The sequence below is a fragment of the Schistocerca americana genome, chromosome 3, assembly GCF_021461395.2.
Source record: "Schistocerca americana isolate TAMUIC-IGC-003095 chromosome 3, iqSchAmer2.1, whole genome shotgun sequence".
NCBI classification, from domain to species: domain Eukaryota; kingdom Metazoa; phylum Arthropoda; class Insecta; order Orthoptera; family Acrididae; genus Schistocerca; species Schistocerca americana.
The window spans coordinates 906,412,760-906,427,952 of record NC_060121.1 but is presented as its reverse complement, the minus strand read 5'-3'; the positions used below and the strand labels follow the sequence as shown (position 1 = coordinate 906,427,952).

Genomic DNA, 15,193 nt, shown 5'->3' with positions numbered 1-15,193 from the left:
TCTCTTGTTCACTAAAAAGCGTGTTTTCCATATTTCACTTTTGTAGAAGACTACACTCCATACAAATAATAACAGAAAAAACTTCTTAATACTTACGTTTATATTAACAAATTCTTCTTTTTCGGAAATTCTTTTCTTACTGTTATCAGTTTGCATTTTATATCCACTCTACTGTGACCTTCATCAGTTATTTTAATGCCTAAATGACAAATCCGATCTACTACATTTAGTGTCTCATTTTCTGATCCCCTCAGCATCATCTGATTTCTTTCGACTGCATTCCATTATCCCCGTTTTATCCTTTTTGAAATTCATCTTATATCCTCCTTCACGCCACTGTCCATTCTGTTGAACATCTTCCAAGTCCTCAGTGGTCTCTGATCCAATTATAATGTCATCAGCAAACCCAAAACTTTTCATTTGTTCTCACCAAACTTCAATTCCTCTCGCATTTTTGTCATTGGTATTCTTTACTGCTTGCTCAATGGTTGCTTTACATCACGGACAGGCTACAACCTGTTGCACTCTTTTTCGGCTTTCGTGTCTTTAGAATTGTAGAATTGGGGCTACCAGTTTCTAACAGATAAATTATTTTTAGTAACATTTCTGGTTTTCCAGAGGTTACTCTGTTTATTGCAAAGTGTTTACATCACATTGTAGAAAAATTATAAATTATTATATACAGCATGAGTACTGAGTGGCCGGTCGTCTTGAGCAAAATACAGGGGAACTTTCAGTCGTGGAACCAAAGTTTCTCTCAGCCTGCGATGAGTCCCAGACGGGCCTTGGCGTGCAGGTGAGCGACGGCGTCGGCCACCTTCCCGGCAGCTACCTCAGGGGTATCCAGCGGCACTCCACCGGGCCCGATCACGATGTTGGCCGGGCCGTAGCGCGCCAGACCCGCAGAAGGAACTGCAGCGGCCAGACCAACCCCGGCGAACCCGGCACCGGCGAACGCAGCACCAGAGGCGGCGTCGGCGGCGACCTGAGCGGCGTCGCGGGCCTGCGTCTGCGCCACGGCGCTAGCGTGGGCCGCCTTGGCGGACGCCACCTCGGGGGTGTCGAGCGGCACGCCGCCGGGGCCGATCACGATGTTGGCCGGGCCGTACAGGGCCAGACCGGCGCCCGGAGCGCCGCCTCCGGCGCCGAACCCCGCCCCCACGCCGGCGCCGACGCCAGCGCCGGCTCCGGCGTAGATGCCCGCTGCGGCGTCGGCGGCGGCCTGGGCGGCGTCTCGCGCCTGCGTCTGCGCGACGGCCGACGCGTGGCTGGCCTTGGCGGCCGCCACCTCAGGGGTGTCCGCGGGAACGCCGTCGGGTCCGATGACGATGTTGGCGGGGCCACCCACGGGCGCGCCTCCCGCTCCCAGCAGGGCCGCCCCCGCCCCCAGGTAGGCTGCTCCCGCCCCTCCGATGAGGCCTGGAGCCACGACGCCAGGTGCGGCCAGCGCTGGAGCCCCGACGCCGTTGGCGAGCAGGCCCGCTAGGCCCGTTCCCAGGTATCCGGGACGAGCCAGCGCTGCCGCTACGAAGGCGCTCAGTACCACCTGGCAACAAGTAACGCCCTCATCAGATTTTAAGATTGTTTGGGTAGTTTTTGGGGGAGGAGACCGGACAGCGAGGTCATCGGTCTCATCGGATTAGGAAGTCTGCCATGCCCTTTCGAAGGAACCATCCCGGCATTTGCCTGGAGCGATTTAGGGAAATCACGGAAAACCTAAATCAGGATGGCCGGACACGGGACTGAACCGTCGTCCTCCCGAATGCGAGTCCAGTGTGCTAGCCACTGCGCCAACTCCAGATTTTAAGAAGGGGACTCTCCGAAATCGTGTAACTGCATTAGCGTTGGTGTAATGACATGTTGAGTAAGGGGCCTTCTGACGGCTGTTCGCCTCGTTCTCTAACGATATTTCGACGGCGTGGCTCACTGTCTTCTTTAGATACTCCCTGAGACAAGTCTTTGGGTGGATCGGGTCCAGTATTTATACTTTGACGGTTCTAGGCACTTCGTTATCTTTCCGCAGACTGCGGACTGAGCTCCTGATGTGGCGCGGACAGAAAACAGAGCGCCTTGTGCCGTTCAGGCACAAATACTGGACCCGAACCACCCAAGACCCAGTCTCAAGGAGCATCTGAAATATGCATAGTAAACACGGTGTTACAAAAAGGTATGGCCAAACTTTCAGGAAACATTCCTCACACACAAAGAAAGAAAATATGTTATAGTGACATGTGTCCGGAAACGCTTACTTTCCACGTTAGAGCTCATTTTATTACTTCTCTTCAAATCACGTTATTCATGGAAAGGAAACACACAGCAACAGAACGCACCAGCGTGACTTCAAATACTTTGTTACAGGAAATGTTCAAAATGTCCTCCGTTAGCGAGGATACATGCATCCACCCTCCGTCGCATGGAATCCCCGATGCGCTGATGCAGCCCTGGAGAATGGCGTATTGTATCACAGCCGTCCACAATATGACCACGAAGAGTCTCTACATTTCGTACCGGTCTTGCGTAGACAAGAGCTTTAAAATGCCCCCATAGATGAAAGTCAAGAGGGTTGAGGTCAGGAGAGCGTGGAGGCCAATCCATCGGTCACCGAATCTGTTGTTGAGAAGCGTACGAACACTACGACTGAAATGTGCAGGAGCTCCATCGTGCATGAACCACATGTTGTGTCGTACTTGTAAAGGCACATGATCTAGCAGCACAGGTAGAGTATCCCGTATTAAATCATAATAACGTGCTCCATTGAGCGTAGGTGGAAGAACATAGGGCCCAATCGAGACATCACCAACAATGCCTGCCCAAACGTTCACAGAAAATCTGTGTTTATGACGTAATTGCACAATTGCGTGCGGATTCTCGTCATCCCACACATGTTGATTGTGAGAATTTACAATTTGATCGCGTTGGAGTGAAGCCTCATCCGTAAAGAGAACATTTGCACTGAAATGAGGATTGACACATCGTTGGATGAACCATTCGCAGAAGCGTACCCGTGGAGGCCAATCAGCTGCTGATAGTGCCTGCACACGCTGTACATGGTACGGAAACAACTGGTTTCCCGTAGCACTCTCCATACAGTGACGTGGTCAACGTTACCTTGTACAGCAGCAACTTCTCTGACGCTGACATTAGGGTTATCGTCAACTGTACGAAGAATTGCCTCGTCCATTGCAGGTGTCCTCGTCGTTCTAGGTCTTCCCCAGTCGCGAGTCATAGGCTGGAATATTCCGTGCTACCTAAGACGCTGATCAATTGCTTCGAAAGTCTTCCTGTCGGGACACCTTCGTTCTGGAAATCTGTCTCGATACAAACGTCCCGCGCCACGGCTATTGCCCCGTGCTAATCCATACATCAAATGGGCATCTGCCAACTCCGCATTTGTAAACATTGCACTGACTGCAAAACGACTTTAGTGATGAACACTAACCTGTTGATGCTACGTACTGTTGTGCTTGATGCTAGTACTGTAGAGCAATGAGTCGAATGTCAACACAAGCACCGAAGTCAATATTACCTTCCTTCAATTGGGACAACTGGCGGTGAATCGAGGAAGTACAGTACATACTGACGAAACTAAAATGAACTCTAACATGGCAATTAAGCGTTTCCGGACACATGTCCACATAACATCTTTTCTTTATTTGTGTGTGAGGAATGTTTCCTGAAAGTTTGGCCATACCTTTTTGCAACACCGTATAGAGGTAAATTCAGATCCGAAGGGTACTCTCCCTCTCTCTCTTTCCAAGCATTAATACCGAATTACGGGGTCTGCTGGTTGATCCGATGTGGCATGTTAATTTTGAGGGGTAGCCGGATGCCATTCCTGTCGCCAGGAAGGAATTAGTGTACCACAACTGTCTGCATCTAGTGTAATCCTTGGAACAGTGCGAATGTGTTCAGATGTCTGCGAACCGTGTAGTTGAGGCGGAACGTGGGGACCAGCCCGATGTTCACTTAGTGGGATGTGGAAAACCACCTAAAAACCACATCCAAGCTGGCCGGCACACCGCCACTCGTCGGTAATGCGCGGGGTCGGCGGTCCTACCCAAGTCCAGGAAGCAGCGCATTAGCGGTCTCGGCAACCCTGGCGGGTATACGAAGGGTACTGACACATGTTTTTAATGCCCAGGGAGCACCTGAAAAGCCAGTGATTCACTCCGACGAAATATCGTGCAGAACAACGAGAATGACCGGCTGAAGGCCAGATTATTTAACACGTCAACATAACATCAGGAAAATCTGAATAATCACAGCATTAGTTATTCTTTGATAACTTAGTGTTATTTACATAACAGCCTAAAAAGGGAACAGAAGAACTATGGTACATAGACTCATTTGGACAGAGATGCTCTACTTTTTCTGTTGAATGCATAATTAGACTAACTCCCCTGCAGTGATTCAGAGAAATCACAGAAAACCAAAATTCGGTTTCCTATACAGGACGAATCCGGTCTTTGTAACATATGAAAAATGGCTGCAATGGCTAGATGCGATTCTCCCCCGAAGCTATTCTCGCATAATTGTACAGAGAATAGCCCATTCCATTGATTAAAACTCAGAAACTGTTTTGTATGCGTGATACCTTCTGAAATCCACGATTTCATGTCTCTGTTACTAGCGTAATACCACAGGGTACACACTTATGATATTTATTAATGCCTGACGCTTGGCGGTGTATACCGGATGTCTCTCCCACGATTCATCAGGCGCACTGCCTCTAGCGTTTTGGCAGATATTTGCAATTTAGTTTTTGCATTGTGTAGCTGGTGTCAGCCCAAACAAATCCTACTCATGTCTTTCATACGACTTCTGAAATCCGTCGGTTTGTTTCTCCTTTCAAACAGAATTATTGTTAAATCGGAGACTTACGTGCCTATTCGATAGAGCACTACCAGATTGGCCTAGTTCTGTATTCTTTTTACCGATATGCATGGTGGTAGCAGTCAGCGCAGGCCAGGGGATGTTGGTGTCACTGGAGTACTCTCTAAACCTCGTGTTCTACTGTCACAGTTAACACAAAGACATGTTATTTACAGAGATGAAAGGAGAGATAAGTGATCATAACGACTGAGGAATAAATTCTTTGCTTTTCTGTTACTCATTCCTCTCTATTTCGATTGCAAAAGAATAAAGTTATTCAATATTAAAATGAAAAACGTATCAAGTAATTGAAATGCACGGCATACTGTGGATATAGAGCTTCAGAAACAACATAAGAAAATGTCATTTTTCACTGTGTATTAGTAAGGTGCAGATACAACAAATATTAACATAGCAGCAGTGATTTTCGTGCGTTTTGATTATTTCTTGTAAACTGTAAGAATTACGTGTCGAACGTCACGCCAGTTATGAGCGCACTAAAGATGTTTTGGGTACAATATTCCACCACGCCAAGATATGTGAAACCGAGGAAATGGTTTAAGAGACTTATTTTGCCTTCTTACCGCCACTCGCACCACACGTGACTTCCTATGAAAACAATTTCTCGGAATTGTATTACGTAGGTAATGCTGTTGCTTCCTTACCCTAGTGCTGTTGGTTCCTTTCGGTCTATGATCTGTCGATTACTCTAACTTTGGAGTACCAGTGTCGATTACCCAAAACACAAGAAATTCCATATACAATAAAGAACATTTACTTAATCTTGCCGAAAGGCACTGACTAATGACTCCGATATATTTCTCAGTTACAGGGTACAGAGGCCAAAGAATGTAATTCACGTCCGTTTTCACGCTAACTAATCTTCTTCTTCTTGAGTACTACCAGAAGTTTGCAAATTTTATCAACTACAAACGCATAATATAAGTAACTAAGTAAATAAGAACAGTGTTAAATTAAATCTTAGCTTGTTTTAAAGAAAAAGTATTTGTGTCAAACGGCTCTGTAATGCACACGTTTACTGAGAAAATCCTGTTTAGAATCAAGGTCACCATCTTGGCTCTTTCTTCTTGCAGCATACCAGAAAACAGCTTTTGTCATGAGTCACTAGTTCGTAATAAGAGGATAGAACAGTGATTATGACCTTGGCCTTCTTCTGTGTACAAACAGTGCAGCTAGGCCTGTGACGACACGGCGTCGTTAATTAGCGACTGCGTAAGGCAGAGGCTATTTGTCTCGTTCCCCGCTGTCTAGCACAGCACAGCGGGTACAGAAAGGCGCCCCATTTCATAAAGTAACATTGACAGGTCCAACTGTAACTTCAGTTGAGACGATATTTTTTTCCATATGTTTTCCAACATGGTGATAAGAAAGAATATGGGAACTGAATGGGAACAGCGCCGTCCACATAAACAAAAGTTTCTAGTTTCAGTCGCATTCGAATATCTGGCATAAGCGAAGCGATAGATACAGCAACATCGAGGCTTTCTGCGCCATTCTCTGTGAAATGCTCGATGCTCATCTAGTTCCGTGCCTCTTTGTTTGGTTGAAAAATACGCAGCTCCCGTTTTCTCACAGACACTAAAAATATGTGTCAGTACACTTCATATACGCTAACGCGCTGGTTCTTGGACTTGGGTAGGCGCACCAGCCCCGCGGATTATCGACGTGGGGTGGAGTGCTGGCCAGTCTGGATGTGGTTTTTAGGTAGTTTTCCACATCCCACTAAGTGAATACCGGGCTGGTCCCCACTTTGCGCCTCAGCTACACGGTTCGCAGACATCTGAACACATTTACACTATTCCAAGGATTACAATAGATGCAGAAATTTGCGGTGCACTATTTCCTTCCCAGAGGATACGAGTTGGCGACAGGAAGGGCACCTGTCTACCCCTCAGAATTAACATGCCACATCCGATTAACCAGCAGACCCTGCAAGTCGGGATTAATGCTTGGAAATAGTACCCTTCAGATCTGAATTTATGTGTATACTACGCATATTTCAGATCATTTATGTTTTCTTTGGGGTTCCTAGAGGCATAGTGCATCTTGGAACATTTCCCATATTTGACTATAAGATGCAGTCGTCAAAATATTCAAATCTGAATTGCATGTGACAAATACAGCCATCTTATCAACAAATCTCAGAAAGATTATATAGATGAGAGCAACAGCACCTAACCGAAGTGTCTCAGTGACTATTCTCGAGAAACTTTGTTCAAATCCATTCCACACCTTAGTTATCCTTTGGTTTCTCTAAATTCCTTCATCTGAGCACTCCAATCATCACTACGATTCACTATCTTTTTCCCATCCCTCGCCAATTACTGTAATCCATCGTAGACGACATGGATGCAAACGACACACCACATTGTAAATCACATACCTACCGTTGACATGAAACGAAGGTAGCGTCTGCCAGTTTAGATTTCTCTATATTTTTATGCTATGTAGGAGGAGCGTTCAATAAGTAATGTAACTTTTTCTCGACCGATTTCGGTTGCAAAAATGTGGAATCAGTTGTGTAACACTGTGGAATATTCCCGTTTCACCCCCTAAAGTGTCGTGAAATTCCCATCGATGGTGGCGTTATACACAGCCTTGGAAATGGCGTCTGTAATGGACGTGAGTTCCAAGCAGAGAGCTGTCATTAGAGCTGTCATTGAGTTTCATCTGGCGGAAAATCAAAGCATCACGGATATTCACAGGCACTTGTAAAATGTCTACCAGATCTGGCAGTGAACAAAAGCACGGGGAGTCTTTGAGCGAGGCGTCTGTCATCAAGGTAACATGGTCGCGCAGACCTGTCAGATCTCCCGGGTTCTGGCCGGCCGCACACAACGGTGATTGCTGCATTTTTGGAACGTGCAGACACTCTCTCTCGATGTGATCAACGGGTCACAGTATAACGCCTCGTTGCTCAACTGGACATCTGTGATGGTAGTGCTGACATAGTCGGCCACAAAACTTCATTGGACTGTTCTTCCTTATCTGTCATACAATCCGGATCTCGCATTTGTTGCCTTCCAACAGTCTGACCCAATGTAATCCGCACTCCTCGGGAAGCAGTACTTGGATGATGGGCAGCTTATTTACGCAGCATGATGTTGCCTCCTACATCAACCGGTAGAGTGGTACAGTGCGGGCATACAGGAGGACCTGCTAGTAAGGTGGCGTAAGGCCATCGCACTGAACGGAGATTATTTTGAATAATAGGGTTTTGTTCCCAAAATGAGTGAGTGTAGCGGAATCCCGAATAAAACCAAACTGCATTCTGAAAAAGAATATGTTGCATTACGTACTGTAAGCGTTCGATATTCCTCTCCTTGAAATTAAAACTGAACAGCTTGAAAGATCGAGTCTTGGTTCAAAAACGTCTCTTTTCTCGCATGGAATTTTGGCTTATAAGAAACAGTTTTCATGAGAGTTTTCCGTAGCATACCCGCCTGTTGTGACTGGGAAGGAAAAATGCATCACTTTTACTTAAAAGTTAAGCCCTAGTCTTAATTTCTTAGTTTCTGTGAACAGACGTAAAAATAACCTAGTGACTGTTTACTAAATGTTTGTGTTATGCTCCCGTAATCTACCTTACATTACTCTTACTGCTTGAGCTTTTCTTATAATAATCTCTAAAATATGGAAAGAAATCCAATAACGTACACATACACCAGATACACATCGATGAATCGAAACACTGTGATTGCCTGGATATTAACGAGTTCGTGCACTACAAAACCGGTTCTGTGGCCTTGGTAGCTTACCGAACGTATGTAGCATCTTACGTCTATGCACAGGTCACTCAGTTTCTGTAATTTAGGAGCCGGTGGTTTGTGTGCAGAGCTGGCACCCAACAGCGTCCCATATGTGTTCCATTGGATTGAGATCAGGCGAATTTGGCGGCCAAGACATCATAGTGAGTTCACTATCAGGCTCCTAAGACCAGCGGAACACCATTCTGGCCTTGTACCACAGAGAGTTATCCTGCTGGAATGACGCCGTCACCGTCGGCAGAAGCATCAAGCATGAAGGGGTGCATGTGGTTCCCAATAATGTTCACCTAGCCCACAGCTCTCGGTGTGTCTTCAGTTACTACCACAGACCACTTGTAAGCCCAAATGTTTGTTACCCTTGTCTCCACCGAGAGTGGTCGCTCAGTAGTTATCACACTGGACTCGCACTCGAGAGAACGATTGTTCAAATCCGCGTCCGGTCAGCCATATTTAGATTTTTCTTGGTTTATCTCAGTTGCTCTAGCAAATGCCGGGATGCTTCTTTTGAAAGAGCACGGGCGCTTTCCTTCCCCATCCTTGAAACATCGCGAGCTTATGCTCCATCCCTAAAAAACTTTATGTCAACGGGACGTTAAACACTAATCTTCTTTCCTTCCACCAGCGTCCGTGGCCGGTTGCGTGTTTCGTGCAGCCGTTCACGAAGGCATATCCTGGCACTGCTATAAAGTTTATGGAACAAGAAACATGATTCACGCTACTAGATGGCATGTTTCCATTGATACACTGCCCATTCTTGAGGATCCTGTACAATAAACATTGACGATATTGTTGGGTAAGCATGAGAACACGTAGGTGCTGTCTGCTTCGGAGCCCCCTGTTCAACACGTGTTCTGAACGTTGTGTTCCGAAACACTTGTGAGTGGAGCAACACTGTACTCTGTCGTCATATCTGCCACACAGGGACACCTATCTTACATTACAAAGGTAGAAGGTGGGGAAGTCTGTGAGCCCCACGATCAATGACAGGTGTGAATATCTTTGCCGATTGCGAATGCTCAGTCCCAGGCAATGTGCCTCCTGTCACAGTCACGAATGTCAGTATATTTCCCCAATTATGGTGCTTCCCACCGCTACGATAATTCCTCATTTCTGATTATATACTCTCGTTACCGCGTCATGTTACCGCAACGGTGCCAGGCAACATTCAATCTTGCAGTGGGCAGGTATAATATAATCTCTGTGGTAGGTACAATATAATCACTGTATATCTACCATTAAAAGCATCTGCATAGTTATTCGCCGGCCAGAGTAGCCGAGCGGTTCTAGGCGCTACAGTCTGGAACCGCGCGACCGCTACTGTCGCAGGTTCGAATCCTGCCTCGGGCATGGATGTGTGTGATGTCCTTAGGTTAGTTAGGTTTAAGTAGTTCTAAGTTCTAGGGAACTGATGACCTCAGAAGTTAAGTCCCATAGTGCTCAGAGCCATTTGAACCATAGTTATTCTCAATGACGTCAGACCATTACAGAATAATGTATCAGTTCACAGGTCTAAAGTATTTACCCCCTAACGAATACAATAACAAGTGAAGAGTATATACAGAGCGTACAGTGCAGAAATATTTATCTTTAGGATCGGAAGCATGAGCATGGAACTCAAATAAAGTTGTTACGATTTACAGAATCTAGATGTTTTTAGGAATAATGTGTGCTGAGTTATTTTCATAAGTATACCGCAGTCTGCAGGACAATCGCGTGCAAGCTCTCTTACGTCACGTACCCGCATACTTGTCGAGCATGTATAAATTTTATGAACGCAGTTCAAGGCACGCGGATCCTATCGTCGCTCCTTGGCAAAACATTCCGCAGTGCTTACTGGAGAAATGCCAGCAGTATCCTTCGTCCTCTCCTTATCCTTTGGCGTGGTCCTGACATGATTTGCCCCAGTTTCAGACAAGGTGATATAGCTCAATTTTTCGCATGCTCTCAGGAGGAATGGTGTCGCAGTCTTTCACTCGTCGTCCTATATTACGCTGTCGCAAATAACTTAAGCCAAATGTCAATATAATGATAGACGAAAATCTGTAAGGAGCACAACGACAACGTATGCTAGTTTTTAAACTCCAGCTTTTGAAAGGATTTGTCTAAAGGCTTTTCGTTAGTTCCCGTATTCGTATGAGTCGATTTGTACAGGTTTCTAAGCTAAACACTTTGAAACAGAAAACGAAAAGTGGAGGCAATCTAGTGTGCTGGCTGATTCACAGCTTGTGGTTAACAACTTCTTATTGTATGATATGAACAGCACTTGAATAGTGTTTATTTGGAGACTGGTATAGGGGCATATAGTCCATCACCAGTGGCATCTCATATAGAGGGGGGGGGGGGGGGTAAAAAATAAATGCATTCATACGTACGGCGACAACACAAGAATATACTAAAACAGAAAAATAAGTTGTGTACGTCTGTATCAAGCGACATAGCCGTAAGGTATAAAATCATTATGTTGATATAAATATTTAGTCTAGAAACAAAGTTAACCGAAATTGCTCTACGTAGGCGGCGGTGAAAAGTTTCACTCAATGAATGAATGAGCTATCCTAATCAGCCTACAACTGCTTCAGTGATCGCAAATCACAGGAATGAGATCACTGATAGAGAGCAGGGTGAATTAGAAGAGTGCAGTTGGCGAAAGAGGATTACATCCAATGGAAATGTAAGTTGATGGAGTAAACTACAACTTTTCTTCAACTGCGTGATGTTTGATAAACTAACAGATCCCAGAATGCATGTTTCATTCTCTCACGGAGTGTGTGCTGTTTTCATTGGCAAATTGAATTGTAGGCCATAGCACGACACGAACACAGGGCTCTGTTTCCGCTGCCTACATTTTTACCTATTGAGCAATCCATCGCTGTCGAAGCTTCGCTTCTGTAAGCTTCCCACCTTGTTTTAATAATTTCACAGGCGTTTTTCTAAAAATCTTCCTGGACTGTTAGTCCAGCGAGGTGTGCAGGAGAGTTTCTGTTAGTAAAATAGGGTTTGGGGAGCGGGTGGTGGTGGTGGGGACGGGGGGGGAGGAGTTAGCAGAAGTGAAGCTGAGCAAATCGTGAGTCACACCTGGGTAAGACTACTGCTCACCACAGGCAAGGGTGTGGGTTTCCTCTTAGTGTGGCCAACAGTTTCAATCTGATAGGAAGTTTCCAAAACTGACACTCATTCAAAAAGCCTACGAACAACTTAACAACAGCAGCTAAAGTTCTTAATCATGGAGCACATAATACCTATTTTCATCTAACTAAGAAAGCGACTGTGTAGGTGACAGTTCAATAAGGAACTTCCCAGGTGTCTATTGCTCTAAGGAAGATCGTACTGCGTTTCGGTATTTAAATCATCGAACCAACTTCGTAATAACAGTTATAGAGTTTTGATTATTGCACGGGCTTCATAATGACAGTTATCGAATTAAGTGACTCCCGGATAGAAAAGTAACGTAATCACTCAACAAACGGAAGGCCACTGAACCTGACGGAATACCAGTACGTTCCTGAATAAAGTGTGTGAAAGAACGTGCTCTTCCTCTGGTGAAAGAGTGACACGTTACTACAGTTACGATTAAAAGCGCAGGTGATTCCCGTTCTCAAGAAGGGTCGTCTTTTAGACACACAAAGCTATAGACATCGGTCAGTTGCAGAATTTTGGAACATGTTTTATGCTCGCGTATTATGTCGTTCCTGGAGACCGAAATTCTGCTCTGTAGGAATCAATATGGGAGCCATAAACAACGCTCATGGAAAACCCGACTTGCTCTGTTCGTTCACGAGAACTAAAAGGAGGTAGATACAGGCGCCCAGATAGATGCCGTGTTCTTTTACTTCCATAAGGCTTTCTATACAGACCCGCACTGCTGCCTACTGAGCAAAATGAGAGCGCAAGGAATATCAGACTAACTGTGTGATTGGCTGAAGAGTTTCTACTAAACAGAACACGGCATGTCATTCCCAAAGCAGCGAAGTCATTGTATGTAAAAGTGACAACGAGGATACTCCAAGGGAGTGTTACAGCGCCATAAGTTCCATAGTAGATAGCATCGGAAGTTTTATGGGGATTTCCGTGGATGATTTTGTTGTATACACAGAAGTCGAAACACTAGTAAACAGTAGCGAAATGCAGGAAGACCTGCAGAAGATCGGCGAATGGTGCAGGACAGGCTGTTGACCCTCAAGGTAAATAAATAGAAGTATACGCAGACAGAAAGACGCATTACTGTATCATTACATGGGGGCAGAACAATCAGTAGAACCAGTTACTTTCACAAAATATTTAGGAGTATACATAAGAATTGATTTAATGTGGAACGACTAAATAAAACTAATAGCTGAAAAGGCTGATGCCAGACTGAGATTTATTAGGAGAATCCTCAGGAAACTAGTCTATCGCCGGCCGCTGTGGCCGAGCGGTTCTAGGCGCTTCATTCCGACTCCGCGCTGCTGCTACGGTCGCAGGTTCTAATCCTGCCTCGGGCGTGGATGTGTATGATGTCCTGAGGTTAGTTATGTGAAACTAGTCTCACCAACTGCGACATAATCGCATATACAAACAGTGATCCAATACTGTAAAATGCTTTTTTTTTCAGTCTCTGACCACAATATGAATTCTTTAGACGATGACCGGTTTCAGTCTGTATTGACCATCCTCAGATCTTTTTTAGATCATGTCCTAAAGTGATATATTTATATGTTTTGACGATGCCATTATGGACGTAACACTTTAGGGCACGGTGTAACAAAGATCTGATGATGGTCAATACAGACTGAAACGGGTCATCGTCTAAAGAATTCATATTGTGGTCAGAGACTGAAATGAAAAGGCATGAAACTAATCGCCGGCTGCTGTGACCTAGCGGTTCTAGGCGCTTCATTCCGGAGCCGTGCTGCAGCTACGGTCGCAGGTTGGAATCCTGCCTCAGGTATGGATGTGTGTGATGTCCTTAGGTTCGTTAGGTTTAAGTAGTTCCAAGTCCAGGGGACTGATGACCTCAGATGTTAAGTCCCATAGAGCTTGGAGCCATTTGAATTTGAACTAGTCTATCAGCAAATGAGGTACCTTAACAAAATTTCGTTCGATCGCTACTTCAATATTGCTCGTCAGTAAGGTATCGGTACCAAATAGGATTCATTGGGGAAAGCCGGCCGGTGTGGCCGAGCGCTTCTAGGTGCTACAGTTTGGAACCGCGCGACCGCTGCGGTCGCAGGTTCGAATCCTGCCTCGGGCATGGGTATATGTGATGTCCTTAGGTTAGTTAGGTTTAGGTAGTTCTAAGTTCTAGGGGACTGATGACCTCAGAAGTTAAGTCCCACAGTGCTCAGAGCCATTCGTTGGGGAAATAGAGACGATCCAAAGAAGAGCAGCGCATTTCGTTACAGGTTCATTTAGTAAGTAAGAAAGCGTCTCAGTGACGATAAACCAACTCAAATGACAGACGATGCCGCAGAGGCTAAAAGGGGCAAAAGCGTACGTTTCTAGAAGAGTCAACAAATAAAATGCCTCCTTCTACATATGGGGAAAGACAGAGATACTCTAGGCCACATGGAAGCTTCCTAGAAATAGTTCTCCCCGCGAACTAATCGCGACTGGGACAGGAAAGAGGGGGGCGAGTGATAGTGGTGCAGAAAGTACACTCCGCCACACACTAGCGGAGTATAGATGTAGATGTAAATGAAGTAACCTCCGCCACGCTCCGGCGGAGCAGATGCAGAAGCTGGATCGCTCCAAGTGCAGGAGCTGCGGTACTCACCAGGAACTTCATGTTGCAGCTGGAGTACTCCTCTGTGGACTGCGTGCCTCAGGTGGAGAAACGGCCCGCTTATATAGTCGAGATGGGGCGGCGCGGATGGGCTGGACGGCGCGTCCTTCTGCACGTCTTCGGCCGGCGTCCTCGACCATCGCGGGCGGTGGCTGCGGTGATGCAACGGCGGCGCAGGCGGAGGGGCTGCTCCGGACTCCGGAGGGAGCCGTCCTTCTGCAGGGAAGACCGCCTCCTCGGCCAGTGCGTGTGCCAGCGCCGGCCCGGACGCTCTGCCAGCCGCCGCACTCACTGCCTGTGGCATCTCAGCTCAGCAGTCACTCCGGAGCGTACAGCGTCCGCGCTCCTGGTTCACCTGCTGTGTTGCGTCCTTAGCGTTTCCCACTCTAGCCCGCACGCTCGTGTGGATTCAGTTTTCATTTTGTTAACGGCTGACTGAGTCTCTTGCCATTCTTCCGCCGATCTGCAACAATTGTGCGCGTTCTGCGCTACATATTTATTTCTTTGTGCTGCTACTCGGTGCCATGTAATTAAGTCTCGTTAAGACATAAACACCTTGTCATTGCCAGGTCAGTAGCTGAATTGTGTTGTTTCGGGGATCCACTTGGCAAGGTTGTTTGTTAAGGAGTCTGTAATGGTACCTATAGACTAACAGTAAGCTCATGTCTATTGTTGTAGTGTCCGTTTCGGAGACAGTTTTCGTGCAGTTCTCCATGCTAGTCTACCCGGTGCAAGCCTGCTCATTCCTGCTTACCTACCGAAACATCCATCC

The 15,193-nt window shown here is 46.2% G+C and overlaps 1 protein-coding gene across 1 annotated transcript; it reads right to left on the bottom strand.

Annotated features, from left to right (window-relative positions):
• Nucleotides 1-603: 603 nt before the first annotated feature.
• Nucleotides 604-14,549, bottom strand: LOC124606659 (cuticle protein 18.7-like). The gene is made up of 2 exons (XM_047138664.1): nucleotides 14,413-14,549; nucleotides 604-1,546 (listed from the first exon to the last, which is right to left on the bottom strand). Exons 1-2 carry the CDS (start codon nucleotides 14,422-14,424, stop codon nucleotides 758-760), a joined length of 801 nt encoding a protein of 266 aa, XP_046994620.1. The 5' UTR covers nucleotides 14,425-14,549; the 3' UTR covers nucleotides 604-757.
• Between the last annotated feature and the right edge of the window lie 644 nt (nucleotides 14,550-15,193).